This window comes from Chlamydotis macqueenii, chromosome 2 (genome assembly GCF_036417535.1).
Source record: "Chlamydotis macqueenii isolate bChlMac1 chromosome 2, bChlMac1.mat, whole genome shotgun sequence".
Lineage (NCBI taxonomy): Eukaryota > Metazoa > Chordata > Aves > Otidiformes > Otididae > Chlamydotis > Chlamydotis macqueenii.
The window spans coordinates 95186229-95202476 of NC_141557.1; the positions used below are offsets into that span (position 1 = coordinate 95186229).

Here is a 16248-nt window from a genome sequence, read left to right on the forward strand (position 1 = left end):
ACTGATCTAACTTCCTCAGTCAATGCAAAAATTCAAAGACGTCACCTTCCCTGGACTACATCTTTACACTGAAGTGGTCTAGTGAACTTCACATCATCAGCCTACCAAAACTCTAGAAAGCCATTGCGTAGAAATACAAGTCCTTCCTCAGCATTGCGGTGATGTGCTTTGTCTGTCCTGGCATTTTCTACTTATCAGATATTGATTCTTTTTATGACCGCTGAAATGTCATTTATATTTGGGCAAGCAACTCCTCCCCAGAGTTTGTTAACCTAGTGTGTGTACCAAGTGGGTAATTTCCTTCACCACTGATGATTAACTGAAGAGTTCATAACCATTGTCAGAATTTACACAATGAGACACGAAGATTCTTTGAACTTTGCTGGTCCCTAGACACAACACAAAAGGTTTCTTCCACACAGACTTTGGTTAGAAGTCTACAAGTCCAAAAGTTTACAGACTTTTTTGGCACAACTGCACCAAAAAACACAGGTATCTCTCAAGCCTTTGTGAGAACCTACACTGATAATTCCAAATACAGTGTGACAACACTACTGACTTGGGCATTTGCATTTCTTATAACTAAATCTGAGTGCACAACAATCTGCTCTTGCTCATCTCTCATATGCTGCCTGAAACAAACTTACTGATGCACGAAGGATTAGCAGCACTCCCTAAAGGCAGGGTATCATTCAGAGCAGACAACATTCCTAAAACACATTTCTGCCACAGCACCCCAACTTGCACCAAGTTTTGGTAGACCATATATTACAGCAAAGTTTTCTTTGTGTTTCAGGCCTTCTCATACACAACCAGTGAACGTCCTAAGTAATAATTTCTAATTGTTCATGAAAAATTAAGCATCTACCAACTTACTTCCCCAAACAGGAATATCTTTGCTTTCTGCTTTCATCACAATGGAAGCGAAGGTCATAGTTACTGGAATGGCATCAAAGTAGGAAGAATGGGGAGCCACAGTTAATATTGCTGCTTCTTCTGGCAATGCCCGTCTGCCTTTCACATTTATCCAGTGGAATCCACCAGCAAGCCACATCATTCTCATGATTGCTTTCAGCAAAATATCCACTATCCTGCAAAGAGTTGAGAAAACAGTTACACTGACACAGGAATACCTTAAAATAACCAAAAGTGTTACATAAAAACTTTATAAACATGACAGAAGTAAAGACAGGGTACATTGCTTAAACAGTGCAGGAACACTGCACAGACCTTTCGTTTTCTCTTTCACAGCAGACCTAAAAACAATTTCAACGTAAGATGTCAATTCAGTTTCATTTCATGCCTGAATATTAATGCTTTTTAATGACAATAAAATTGGCATTTATTTTATCACTAAATTAATTTTGATTCAGACTGACTGCTGAGTTTCTTCTATACAATGTCTAATAATGCTTTCTAGTAAAACAAAAAAGCTCTAGTAAACTGAGTCTTGAAAAATGCTATTAGGATATTACTAGAATGCAACAACCCTGATTCTTGGGTTCAAGTTTACCCAAATAAAAAAGTGGAGAAGCACAGGGCAGAGATTCTCAAACACCGGGATGACTATAGAATACAGCTGTGAACTTTGGAAATATTTTACTTTCTTCCATTTCCCCCCCCCATCTCCTCCTAAAGTGTTCAGGGGTTTGGGGTTTTTGTTTTTTTTGTGAGGTTTTGTTTCAGTTTGGTTTTTTTGTGAGGTTTTGGTTGCTTGCTTTTCAAATTTTCTTGACAGTCATGAAAAGATAAGCATTTACTTTGAACCATTAGAGTGCAAAAACCAAACACCACAAATTGTTATATACACAGGGACTGGAGACTGGAGAGCAGGGTGACACTGAAAAGTGGATGAAATGGGGGAGGGAAAATCTAAAAAGCTTCAAAATAACTGTATGCAAGATTGAAGGCAGTCCATTATTCCTTTAGCCATTATACTGATATAATTCTAAATGAAGTGTAAAGTGATGTGCCGCTGTGGTTCTCAACCTCCTTCCCTCCTGCGATGCAAAATACAATCAGCTTCCCTCATGCAAGTGCCAGCTCCTAATTTTAAAGTTTTCTACAGAAGAGGTGATACACTCCTCCCTCCTTGTTCCTCAAACGACAGGTTTCATGGATGGGTGAACACTATCCTACATTCTACCTTAATTAGCATTCCAATATCAAAGCAAGCACAGACTTATTAATAAGCACCAAAGCATAGGGCAAGCCCTCAGAGAATCAACAGAAGTTTTGTTGATTCATCACAATGCAGTAAACAATGGGGTGAAGCACTTTAAAACAACAATTTACAATATGAAATCTGGACACATTTTGTAGCGTCAATCTTCAAAATAAAAAGCTGACATTACAGGAATAACTGAAATTCACAATGAAGCACTACATCCTCAATAAAGATAAGAGGCCGCAGATAACCAGTTTTTCTCCCTGTAATTCTTGTGTCACCTGGTAAATCAAACAGTTAAGGCACTTCTAGTTTCCCTTCCAAGGAAAGTGTTTAAATAACAATTTTTGTATTTTTCTTTTGAAGAGAAGAGCAGGTCTGTGGGACAGATATCAGGTATTTCCAACCTTCTCTACTTCAAACTGCTGAACCAAATAATGATTCTTTCAGTATTTCACCACATCAGTGACTCACTTTCGCCACCAGGAGAGGGGCTTTTCAAGCTCTCGCTCCTCAGATCCCATTGAAGCAATGAATGCAAAAGGCCAGGCCAACAACATCATAAAAGCAGCAAAAAAGAGTCGGATAGGAAACAGAGTCAAGGTCATGAAGGCAATCTGCAAAATCCAAAACAAACACATTATTCTAAGATAATCTCAGAATGAAAATGTCAGCAATTCCTAGAAATTGATCTGAAGTCTTTACTTAAAAATATCTAACATTAAAACTAGCAGAATATGCTTCAATTCCAAACAAATAATTGTAGTGTCTGCATAACAATTTTGTATTCACCAATCTTAATTATAACTGAAACACAGGGCACTCTTTAAAATTAACGCAGTCTTAGCTTTCCACATGTCTTCAGACCCATGTTTGTTAGTGAATACATCCACATGCTCTTTTCCCATTCTACAGCCTCACATTAAGTAAATATTTAGCATGGGTGTGTTGTAAATCTTACTGCACTGTAGAGAAGTCAGTCTATCCCAGCAGCTCCCAGCCACTGATGTACACTTCTTCAGCAGGGTGTATTCACATGGCAATACAGGGCCCAGCCTGGAAAGCTCCTCCAGGCCTGGGCAGGCACTAGATCCTCTGTAGTATTTTCTTGGAACCAGAAGCTGTGAGGAACCACAGTGAGGAACACTGTGCAGAGACACCTCTGAACAAACATCCGGACATGCATACCAGTTTATGTTACAGGCCTGTGCTAACAGGCACAATCCCTTGAAAACCTCTACTTTTCAAGAAGTTATCCACCCCCAGGAAGCCACAGTGAACCTAGCTGCTTCTGCACCTCCTCCCAGCACTCTAGCTCTCAGAGAGCCCACTCCCAGCTGACCAGCCCTCTGCCTTCAACTTTAGTGAAAAACATGGCATGTTGGAATTCTCCCACAGTCTTTTAAAAGATTTCTCCCAAAAGCAGGACCTTTCCTGAGCTGTTTGGAGTTGTTCCAAACGGTCCTCCAGAAAACACAACACTGCAACTATCTGTGCAATGATCCACTTGCTCTAGGAAACAGCTCCAGGAGCCAAGAGTCCCATCTTTCTCACTCAAAGGACAGGAAGAAAGAAAAAAAGGCTCTTAAAGTGGAGGAGGGTACAGCTTCAGATGACTAAGGGAGAAAGAGGGAACGGAAAACTGCTTGAAGCTGACTGGACCAATGCTCCTCAAGCTGTACAACGGAGGCTAGCAGAAGATGAAGATGACACTATGAAATAGAAGTGCCATGTAAAGAAAGAGAATTCAAAAGGAAATACGCTATAAATTCACAGGTGCACCAGATGAGGTAGAAAAGCACTTTTCAGCATCACAATAGATGGGCAAAGAATGAGTAATGAGGCATAAGGTACTGTCTCATGCTGTGCTTAATCTGAGGCATCTCCAGGCTGCTGTGGAAAGGATTATTCATATTCTTCTTCTCTTCTCTGATGCACATCTAGTCATCATGCACATGCTCAGCTCTCCATTGATCTGTTCCTGCTTCCTCTCACTTCCCAAAACAGCTCAATAACCAGCTCACCCTGTAGCTGCACAAATCTGTACATCTATGGCAGAGGCAGGGAACACACAGAAGGAGAAAACCCTACGCTACCAGTTTCAAGTCCTAAGCTACAAGCCCACTGCAATGTCAGATTTTACAGAGATGGTTCAAACTGGCACCATCATCTCGTAACAACCACGGTCTCATTCCCCAAAACAGGATTCCAGTCTCCAGGTGGACTGCTTCAGTCTGCAGAACCAAAAGAAAACTGAATTTTGTTCTTAGATAGGCTAGCTTCCCAGACAAACCAGTTCAACTTCTGCCAATGGTCAGATAAGCACTGAAGTTACGCCAGCTCATGCAACTCTGCATCCATAGACAAGACCATGATGCCTGGCAGCAAAAAGGGGAGAAGAGAGAGTAGCTGCTTTTAGGCTTGTAAGACAAGAAGGACCAGCTGTTAAGAAAAGAGGGAGACAAAATGCAGATGAGGACACATAGTCCTTTGGGATTCACACCTTCTCCTTCCTGCCCCTTAAAGTCTCCTCCTATACCAGGGCAAAGCTGAATGGCAGGTGACTGGTGGCATGAGCTATTCAGTTCTCTGCATCTGTGTAGTAATCCTTTGTATCAAGATCACTTTAGAGCCACATCACAGAAGGAAGCAGTAGCTGCATCCATAAGATTATGAAAGACGCCATAAATGCCCAGAAAAGGCCAGAAGTCATTCCAAGTACACAGATGTACGCGATCTGGCTGTCACACCAGCCTCTTTTTTAGAAGGTAGTAGTGCAGTACCTGTCCACACAAGAAATTTGGTAGGAGGGAGAAGTATGTTTGGCCCCTGAAGGAGGTTAGAAATCAACAATGACACTAACATTTGAAAAGTAGTTCAGTCTACATCTACATTTGGACACCTTCCTGGGTAAGAAAGCTTTTATCCTGTAAAACCTGCATACAGTAGTAGTGTTTGGGTCAGACAGAAAAAGGGAGAAGATGCTGTCCCTGCTGGCTGCTGTCAAAGATCAGAATGCAGGAAACCTGCACTCCTGGTCTGACTTTGTATGGACATCTTACTTTGCTGATCGTATTTCTACATATTTAGGACATTCATCCAGAGAGGTTTTCTATTAAAATTACAAATTCTATCTGGTAATAAGTCATACATAAACACCTGCATTTTGAGATACATTTAAAAAACGCTACAAATCCATTTGGAGCTGTACCTCAGGAGGTTCAGCTCATGACTAATTTTCTCAAGAGGAGTTTGACTACAGCTCATTTAACATTTGCTGGTCTACAGGACCCTACTTAGTTTTTCAGACGTCAAAGTGTATGCTGCGAAAGACCCACGGACAACAGGAAGGGAGAGGATGGTCTTACAGCTTGTAATAGAAGGCTGCCCTGGGAAACCATACTCTACTGTTCCATCAGAAGGGCTTCAATCTGATGTAATGCATGTCACTTAAACTGAATAGGTATCACATGTTCTCCTTGTTTAGAGACCCCGCATTCAGATTTGAGTATGAACTTACAATGAAGGTACAACATCTGAACTTAAGTCCTTTTCAAGTTCTTCAAACATCAGGTCCTACATATCTTAGCAATGAGTAAGAGAATCACAGAGTATTCTTGTTTCCTCTTCTGCACATCTCAGTTTCCTGTCTTGAAAGTCAGTAATACACCTCTCATACACAGAGAAGCTGAAAAAAATGCATCTTAGAAACTAGCGATAATGAGAAACAGAACTATAAAACCGTTTATCTGCATCAAAATTCCCATGACTTATTACAAAGTAATGGTCACATACTGAACAAAGAAAACAGAATGATGAACTGCACATTTAACATGGTAGAAGTTTTGATTTTTCTTTTAAAAACATCAGATAGAGACCACATCTTGCCTCACTTCCTCACTATTATCATCACTGTAGCCTCAATTCACCAAAGATGGCACTGAAAGAACCAGGAATTAATCCCTCAACAAAACTCTTACCACCCACTTTCCCATTCTGCAAGTTCCATGATTGACATAATCATGTAGATAAATACAGGAGCAGAAATTTTCACGTGCAGCTAAGCTGATCTAACAGATTATTGCTGCTAAAGAGGGTGATTCTGTTCACTCTTTCCTCAATTCTTCCTTTGAGTCAGCTCTAGCACTTACCTGAGCTCGCAATGAGCCAATATAGCTCATTAGAGTGAAGAAAACAACCCCAGCAAAGGAAAACAATCAGAAACAGAAAACCACAATAATCTGCTGGTTTAGTAAGCCAAATCAGCTCACTAAGGCACCAAAGGAACATCAGTATTGGTGTAATAAAAGGACTAGGAACACTGGAAGCAAGGAAAATGGTATCACACTGTATTTTAAGCAGCAGGGAAACAAAGCTACAAACACTTTGTGACAGGTCCAGCAACGCTTCTGCCTGTTCTGCAGAGGTAACTAGCATCAAGAGTTTTGACTTATGTGATAGGCGCTTAGACGATGTTAGGATGAACAAAATTCATGGTTAAAGAAATTATGATTGTCTGTCTTCCAGAAAGGCTCTTTTTACTATAGTACTGAAATAAAATAGGTAGCTTCAAGAATGACTCCCACCCTATCACCCTCAGATCAGAGTGAAATAACCATCATTTCTATAGGAAGCACGAGACTCAGTTCTCAAATAAATTTACTGCTTTTACACTTCTGTTACCTCCCAGTTTTTAAAAGCCAATAAAAGATGATGTGAACAATCCCTTGGCACTTAAATGGATTTCTTTTTGGTGTTGTTCTTCCTCTTTGCGGTTGTTTTGTCCTCTTTTTTTTTTTCCCCACTCCCATAGTCTCAGGCTGAAATTATCTAAATCGCACTTACTTTGAGTTGTACTAATGAGCAAAAAAGCTAATCTAACCTCTTGCAGAGTGCAGGATGAGGGGGTAGTGAAGATAACAGGGCTATCTGACAGACCATCAGCAACAGACCGTCAGACAAAGCAGTCTTGTCTCCCAGTGCCCTGTGCTCCCCAGCTTCTTCATGTACCTCCAGTCCCCACACATTCCTAACCTTCCTCGATAGACTTATCAATCCCAGGACTCACCCCTGTTCGATTCACAGGGCAGACAGAAAAGCCTGTGACATAACATGAGCCTACAGCTGAACAGGAAGTGAGTTCAGCTGCAATACTTCATACTGAACCCTCAGTAACAGGCCAGGACTGCACAGAAGAGAACGCACACTGCTCTAATGGACTGTAAAGCAGCCTCCCCATTCAAGAAGCCTCCCTTTCTGGGAGAGCAGCATTTCTCATAAGTGAAACAGTTCCACAGCTCTTTTTAAACAGCCTCTATCTCAAGTACAACTTTTTTTTTAATTAGCAAAGATGTTATGAGAGCACAATTAAGGCAAAGAGGAAAATGTATCACAGTTCTCTATGTCAGCTTGTGTGCCGTTTCCTCACATAAAACTGCAGAAATAAGACGGAAAGAAAGGCTGGGTTAAAGGACTCCGTGCCACTGTACATTAAAAAGCAAAACAGAGCCATGCTCTTTCGCGAGGCTATTCCTTTGGTCTGTGCACTGTAAAATACCACAGAGTTTTAAACACATCTTGCAGTTTTAATTGAAAATAGCATAGCCTTGAGATCCAGTGGCAAGGTTCATGTCTCGTACAGACGTACAGGGCAGCGCACACAGAAGGCAGGTATGTTCCACAACCAGCCACTTTGCTGGTGAGGCAGCTAAAGGTCCGTTACGACTAACAACAGAGCAGCAATGCCAGTAGCTCATATGAGACTCAATATCGCAAAAACTATGAAACTGGTGCTCTTCCCTCCCAAGAGTAAATTCCTTACGAATAACCAAATAGAAAATAACATTAAAACTATACAGTAACATTGCAAAATAAAACATTGTTATTGTTATTATTAGATAGAATCCCAGTCCCTATGAACACATGCTATCTTTGCTTCTGCTCCCTGAAAGACTTCTGTCTCATTAATTACATAGAAAACATGACTTACAGAACAAAGTAGGGTTACACGGAAAAGAAATCACTACAACTATGTAATTTATTGAGGAAGCTCCATGTATAAACTGAATGAGGCAAATGACACAAACCTTTTCTCCCTTTTCCCATGCAAACTGTTGCTCCTGTATCATACTAGGAAACCTGATTTAAAAAAGAAAAACACTTTCCCACTGGAGTCTACTATGAATTCCTTGGCTGCCAGACACTTAACATGAGGCACATTCCAATGTTTTGTAAATCAGGCCATACATGCCTTGTGTTAAATATGTGGACAGCAACAGGGCAACCCAACGACGAACTTTGCTCAGAAGGTAAATTAAAGTTGGATCTAAAGCACCTTGATCCAGAGGTTGATTATTAGATCTTCATTTCCATGTTGACAGGTACTGTAGGCTGTGACCCAGATCTTACAGAAAGTCTAAGACAAGGGCCATGCACTGCAAATATCCAACCACCTACTGCTCACCGTGTGAGGGAGTGGCACGGAGGGGAAAAAAAACATAGCCATCCAACTGCAAATTCGCATTTTAACACCGAATCCTGACATCTCACTCTACCTATACAATGTGTAAATTATGCCACAGGGATTATTTGCCCAGGGGCCAAACTTCAGATGCACGGCCCAGGCATACCTTAACTTGATGCTGGAAACGAGTGCTTCTGCAGGACTGCTCCCCTGCCCCCCACTTAACAAAAAAAACAACAACACAAATCCAATTTTTAAAAATATATATATTTAGGCAAGCAGCAGTGGAGAAGTTAAGGCACACGCCCTCCGAGCGGCGGGCTCTACGGCGGCCGCTGGCCCCTCACGCCCCCACCGACCCCTCGCCTCCCGGCCGCCTCCAGCCCACCGCCCGCACCGCCCCCGCCCGCCCGCCCGCCGCAGCCCCCGCAAGCCCGCCTTGCGCACACACACACACACACACAGAGGCACCGGTTTCCCCCGGTCCCGCCGCAGGACGCGGCCCCGCCAGCCGGTGCGCCGCGGGGGACGCGCGAAAGGCGGCGGCGGCGGGAAGCGCGGGGGCGGGCCGGGCCCTGCACGCCCCTACCTTGGCTTTCTCCAGAGGGCTGAGGCGCAGCTGGTGGACGAAGGGGCTCCGCGGCGGCGGCCCGCGCTCCCGGCTGCCGGCCACGCAGCATCCCCGGCCGCGGCTGCTCAACTTCATGGCGGGGCAGGAGCAGGCGCGGCCCAGCAGCGGAGAGGGCGCGGGCGCTGCGCAGCGACCGCTACTCCCCGGCTAGCGGCGCCCGGCTGGCTCGCTCGCTCGCTGGCTCCCCACTAGACGCCGGCCCCCGCCCTCCTGGGGGCCCGCGCATGCGCCTTTGCGCGCCGGCTACAGCGGCTCCGGCTGGGCGCCGGTTTCCGCGTCGGTTGGGGAAGGAAGCGGAGCGGAGGGCGGGGGGGGGCGGTTGATGTGGAGAGAGGAGGGGGCGCGGACGCGCAGCCTCCGTCCTTCTCTTCGCCGCGCGCCCACCCGCCCGCCAACACCAACCGTTCCCCTCGGGGCATGATGGGAGAGCGGCCCCGCCCGGGGCCCCCCCGAGGGAAGGGCGGCGGAGGGGGGGTCTGGCGGCCGGGGCGCCGACAGGGTGCTGCCGCCGGCGCCGCCACCGCCCCCAGCGCCGCTCAGGTGCGCCCCGGGGTCGGGGCTGGCACTTCGGTCGGGCCCCAGAGCAGGGGTGCTGCTGCTGGGTGTGGAGCGGCTGAGGGGAATTTTTAAAAAAGCCCTGGCAAACAGAAGGGATGAGGGGAGTCTCTGTGAGGTGGAGGTCGTTGGGTGCTGTGGCAGTCACGACGCGGGCGGTCGAAGGCGTTGAACGGGCGTCTCTGCTGTGCCTGGAGGAAGCGAGGTGTTTGGCAAGTCTTTGGGGAATCTTCCCTTCCGCGCAAACCTGGGCATTTTTTAATGAAGAGTCCAGCTAATTTGCACCCTGGGGTCTTGACAGAGTTGGCTCACGAAGTGTCTACATTTGAGGGTTTAATAAATCCTGAGATACGAAATAAGTTCTCCAGAGATAAAAAGCACTCGTGTTCTGCCTGTTTTCAAAAGATCAAGCAGGATGACCTCTACAACTCTTGACTTCAACATCACCTGCAGGCAAAAGAGTAGAAAAGATGCGTAAACCCTTTAATAAAAAGATGTGTAAGATGTCCTTAATATCAGTCATCTCGCAGGTCTTATAACACAATTCTGATAGCCTTATTCAGGGAGATTTAAAGGTAAATTGATAAAAAGTAACTGCAAAGCCATCAAGGTTACAGTTCCTACTAATTAGGCTTAGAAATGCAAGATGGTCTCTGAGTCCAATGGTTAGTACCATACATACTTCTAATGGCTAATGCCATTAAACAGTTAATGTGTTCAACAGATAAATAGTTTTTTGACTTTTGAAAGATCAGAAAAATTTTCAGAGGTTAGTCTTCATGACGTGGGGGTTTGCATTAGGTTGTGCAGGCTCAGCATCTTTCAAGACTTTTACCAAAGATCCAAAATAAACTCACTGTTCATAAAATGTATGGATGTGCTAAATAGTAACTTGGTAAACCGCTGTGAGAGCAACTGCAATGTCATCTGGACTGCTTAGGAAAATTAACACTTTCAAACAGGCTTTTACAGCCAAATGTGTACGTATTTTCCAAGAATACAAGCCATGCCTCTGGAACGAGAGCTTGTGTCTTGGAAAAGATCGTCTAAAAACAATTTCAAGCAAACTTTTAGAGATAAAGTCCCAGTGCAATTTGTCCAGTATGGCTATTGGATGTACTACCAGGATTAGTGTACAGGAAATTAATTACTGTGCCTGTTAATGAGACTGATATTAGAACAAGGTGTGTAGAAAAGAGCTGTTGAAATATTACAGTACTGGAAGGAATCTCTTACAACAATACATTTTAAAAGCAACATCAATTTAGTTTGTCAAAAAGATCTGCAACAGTTGGCTTTGCTGCAGTGTTCAAATACCTTCACAAGGAAAATATACTGCATGCTAAAGCTTCTTAAAATTGTATAAATAACATAAAAGAATCAGTGGTCGAGAGCTGAGATAACCTAATGCAAATGCAATGGTTTCAACCATAAACAAGCTGCTGGGTTCAGTTTGGGACTAGTGATAAGGCTTGCTGGCCCACACTCAGAGTATGCGATCCAATGATCCCTTTTAACCTTCAACTCTCTGAAGTATTTTAGCTGCGTTCCAAATGATTTGGCTGCCCTCTCCTTCTCTCCCTCTCCAGTGTCTTCAAGTCAGCGCTTAGTTCAGCCGTACAGGGCTTCTTTCAATAATAAACGACAGATTTCTTGAAGAACGAAGCAGACTCCCTCTAACAGAGCCCGCACACTGCGTGGCCAGGGCGGGGTTCGTTGCAGCTCCCCACTGGGATCAATCTGCCTGGCTTGCTAGCCGGTAGAAGCTGTCCTGTCGGGTTAGCGGGCTGAGGGTGGTGGCCACCGGCTACCCGGCACGCAGCCCGTCAGAGGGCTCCAGCGCCTGCACTCAGTCCACGTCCCGTAGGTGTAGGACACAAGATGCGATTGAGGGTATTGGAAGAGGTTCAGCTGTGAGATGCAGGCAGGCTTATTTGGTTCTCTGGCTGTGTTTTGTTAGTTTTCTAAAGCCAGCTTCCAAAAATGATCTAATATTATTATTAGTCACATCAGAGATTTGGTATTTGTAGCATCTGCTGCAATTGTAAAATCTGGTGGAGTCTGAGACACCTGTCTGTTCCTTTAGCACTTAAACCTTCTCTATTAGAGCACCTGCTCTGTATTACTGAGTGCACAAGCAGTATTCTGACTTTTTATTACTCCTTTCATGGTTTTAGTCTATTATTTTCTAATTACCATGTCTGTACCACCTGAAGGAGTTTCCAAGAGACTTTGTAGTTTTATAGAACTCATTTATCGAGTAGGAATAATGTTCCATGAGCTGTAATTTGATGGGTTGTTTCAGAGTCTATATGAACATACGTGAACTATTAGGCGGCTAACAGATGCTTCCCTGGATTTTGGCTCTCATTTGTTTTCTTTAAAATTCTGCTATGATCAGTATAAGTTAAGATGAATAAGTTAAAATGTCCAGCCTAGCTTTCATAAATGTGCAGGAATGTGTTTCCCCATCTCTGTAGTGCCTTTAATCTGGCGTTGTAAAAAGATGGATCTAAGCCCCGTTTCTTGTGGAAGAAAATTCAGCCGGTGAAGGAGCTGAGCATGAGCCCTGGAATAGGGGCAATCCCAGGGCAAAGCTTGAATGGGAAAGGCAGGCTGGGAGTCTGCGAGCAAACCAGTTTGGCATATGATAAACAGGGGGGTGAAGCGACCACCCCACATGGCAGGACAGAATAAGCCATGCTTATGCGGCGCTACTCCTTTCTCTGCAAATGAACTGGACAGTTTATTTGGATCTTTTCAGAGACACATGATGAGACTTACTCTCAGGGATAAGACTGTGCAAGCATGCATTAAAAAAGGGCAGTATTTTGTACTTATGTGTTATAATATACTTATTTAATTTTTTTTTTGTGAATTAATCTGGAGATTGGATAAAGCATGACTATAATATTGGGGTTTGACTGCTACTTTTTTTGTGCAAATCACAAGAGCGGTAACTATGACGTTGCTGTCAAGGCTGGCATATGTTACGTAGCTCATCTAGTAAGGTCTTTAAGGACGTAAGAAGAGGTGACAAATTTATTGCAGGATTTATGGAATCTACCTTGCTTCACAAGAGGAGAAAATGTGTCATACATTATGTTGGATGTAAGTGTATTATGATACAATTGGAAAAGGAAATGTTGAAGCTGACTATCATGAAAATAAATTGCAGTAAGCTCTCAAATAATCTCCTCAGGGAAACTGTGGAACCTGAAACCATTAAAATGAGACTGCGCAAACACAGAAGTGCCATTCTACCCTGTTGCACAAAAGCTGTAATTGGTCCTTTCTGTCATTCATTTATGTGATTTATAGGGAGCTGTACAAATAAGAGGACTCAGGTATGAAAAGCATACAAATATTAATTATGAAATATGCTGCTGTGAGCCTTGAAGTAGGAAAAGGAGTATTCAATATTTAACAGCTAAACTGAAGTGATTTTCTCTAAAATAAATCAAATAAATGTTCATAAAAAGCAAATATGTTGACTACAGCACTGAACTTTATTTAAAAAAATAATCTTGCCTAGGAAAAGTCCTTGCTTTGATTTTTACGATGGTCCTTGACCTTGATGGCCATTTGCTAGAATCAGCTGATACCTATTCAAGCACAATTCAGGTACGCCTCCACCCTTAAAACTACTTTTCTATGGTTGATTTCACATGTTCTGTTGGGGTTTTTTTTCTGAGGTTTTTTTTTTTTTCTTTCTTATGTTTTCTCTCACAACTCCCATTGCAAATCTATTCAGGTTTTTAAAACCAGGAAAGGTTTTTAAAATATTTGGGAAAAAAAAAGTATTCTGTGTAGAGAAAAATCACTTAAGTTCATGTTGAATTATTAGCAGCAGTACAGATTTTGTAATTAAAATGTGCTTACGTTTTTCTTCTGATTTGTGGGGAAATGCAGAATCCATCTGACTTCTTAGTCAGGAAAGGAATTGGGAAAGGAATGGCTGGAGCTAGTGGCAGGTTTGTGGGAAGAACATCAGTTTCTTGTTTTGATAGTGCTGTATTATCTTGGATCTGTCAGCCTGAAGAAGTAAGAGGCCCTTGTGGCAAAACAAAAGGATGAGACCTCCCTTATTCAGGAATTATTAGGAAACATAATTCAGGGTTTTCAAGAAATAATTGTTCACTTAATATGTACTTTTCACCTCAGGATTCCCAGTGTTCTAATTCACACATGACCTTGGCTTCAGCAATTGCGAACGAACTCATCAGCTCCCATCTGATGGTGGCCTGTCAGTACTGGAGTAGAAGGCACGTGTGTTAGGTGTCACAGAGTCTTTGCCAGGTGCTGAGCACTCCACACTCATTGCACAAACCCTGCCCCTGCACACCACTGGAAATGCTCAGCATTGTGAGGGGGAATGAACTTCAGGAGCAGTGTGTGCTGATTCCATCCTTCCTCAGCTGATGTAAAGAAATGTTGGGCAGCTGGAGCTTTGCTTAGCTCTTTCAAAGGCTGATCCAAGACTGTGGAACAAATTGCGCTGGGATCTGAGATCTGCCTCCTATTTGATCGCTTGATCAAGGGTATCCCAATTAGTTTTGTGTATTTTATTTCTCCCTTATTGTTCTTAGACTGAAATCCAGAAGAAAGAGGCCATAGTGGTTCTGGTAATACCTCACTGACTTTTAAATGTATTGATTCTTAGAGATGGTTCAGATCCAGACTAAACTTCTCTCAGTTATTACTTGAAAAAGCATGTCCTTGTAAATGGGCACACACACAAGGTGTATGAAGAGGAAAACGGAGCACAGAAAAAGGATACTAGGTACAAATTAAAGCAGCAAATGTTTTCAGTGCTTTACTATGCTTGTAGCCCTCTATATCTGTGTTCATTTCTTTTTTTTTTTGTCTTCTTACACCTTTTTCCTCTTCTTTCTCTGAATGTCTTAGCTAAAAACACTCTATGTTTCTAATCCCAACAGGAAAGAGCAATCCTAAGGAAATGAAGCATTCTCTCCTTGACATAAGATAATCTTGGAACGTAGGGAATGAAATCCTTGAATTCTTTTCTGTGACTTTCCAGTTGCTTCTGTGGTTTGCAAGTAGAATATGCGCACTTATCAAATTATACAGATGTAGTTACGCTCAAAATAAGCAATTTTTCTCTGCCTATATTTAAAGTCTGTGCCCAGGTATACAGCAGCTAAAGCTCCGTATGACTGTCATGGTAATTTCTGCAAGTTGGAATACTAACTACTGAGTCAACATTTTCCATCTTCCAGATCACATTATATAAAGTAGATAAGAACATCTTAAGCTTTCTGCAGACTTCACACTCGTATCTTTGTGCAAATATTACAATATCTTATGAAAATACCTTTTGAATTCCAAAACATTTGAGGTTTCAGTTTGCATATGTTCTCTTCTGCCCGCTTCCTATGATTTCTCGTTTCTGAGTTACTGTGCGTATTTACAGAGGTTTTGTATTAGGCAACCTTTATTTAAAGAGCCCTAAATAAACATCATTCAGAAGATGAGTGAAGTGGTATCCAACAGATTTGTTTTAGGAAGCTTTGTGCATTATTCGTATAACAAAATAATAATGGAGATTGCTGATAAAGTGGATCAAATTCATATAAATGAATCCACCAGAAGCAGCCTTTGTGAAATTAATACCATGATCCAGTCACATCTGATACCACTTTCTGATGACATGAAATGCTTCACTTAATTTTTCTGAAGAAGTCTACTATTTAATAGGGTTTTAATATTTATTTACTGTAAGCTAGTAACACTGGTTAAATATGCAAAACAGAACATACAAACATTTTATGCTTTTGGAAGTGCAAATAGGATGAGCTGCCAAAAAATCCCTGGGCAAGAATGTCCAGATTCAATCTGTTGCCTTGGGAGGCAGATTATAGGGAGGCAAAATCACAGCCTGTAGTGAAAAAGAGACCATATGGGACCCACTGTGGTGCCAGCAGCCCAGCTCATGCCCCTGCCCATGCCAGCTCCCTGGCAGCTGCAGCCCTCAAATGAGACAGCGCAAGACAGAAACGGGTAGTCACATCTTTCTTACCTGTATACCCCTCCCCACTCTGCTGGGGGAAAAGGGAGATAATATAAGGGGGGGTGTGTGTGTGTGCGTTGGTGGGGAGAGCAGGGATGCACTGACTGCTCTCCAAATACAGAGGAATGCACAGGTCTTCCCTGGGGTCAGTAAAATCCAAGGATCATGTGAAAAAAAAATATATGGCTGTGCAATGGTAAGTGGTTCATTCCAATTGCATTTGGCTTCCACAAATAAGAACCACAAAGGGCTGCACCTGTGTGTCTGCCAGTCAGGATAACCCAGAGGCAGGACAGGACGCAGGGAGAGCAGACGGCATAGCCAGTAGAACAGAGTAAGACGATAAAGAACTGCCAAATGCAAATACATTGCTTCAGGATGCGTCATCGACTGCGTCATCC

The 16248-nt window shown here is 43.0% G+C and overlaps 1 protein-coding gene across 2 annotated transcripts in view; it reads right to left on the bottom strand.

Annotated features, from left to right (window-relative positions):
• Nucleotides 1-9417, bottom strand: part of LPCAT1 (lysophosphatidylcholine acyltransferase 1) — a 67236-nt gene extending 57819 nt beyond the window's left edge. For both annotated transcript variants that reach the window (XM_086740474.1, XM_086740473.1), the window contains exons 1-3: nucleotides 9220-9417; nucleotides 2642-2784; nucleotides 877-1091 (exon numbers count right to left, since the gene is read on the bottom strand). In XM_086740474.1, the coding sequence (XP_086596600.1) occupies nucleotides 877-1091; nucleotides 2642-2784; nucleotides 9220-9336 (475 nt within the window). In that variant the 5' untranslated portion in view covers nucleotides 9337-9417. The remainder of the gene's footprint in view (nucleotides 1-876; nucleotides 1092-2641; nucleotides 2785-9219) is intronic.
• Between the last annotated feature and the right edge of the window lie 6831 nt (nucleotides 9418-16248).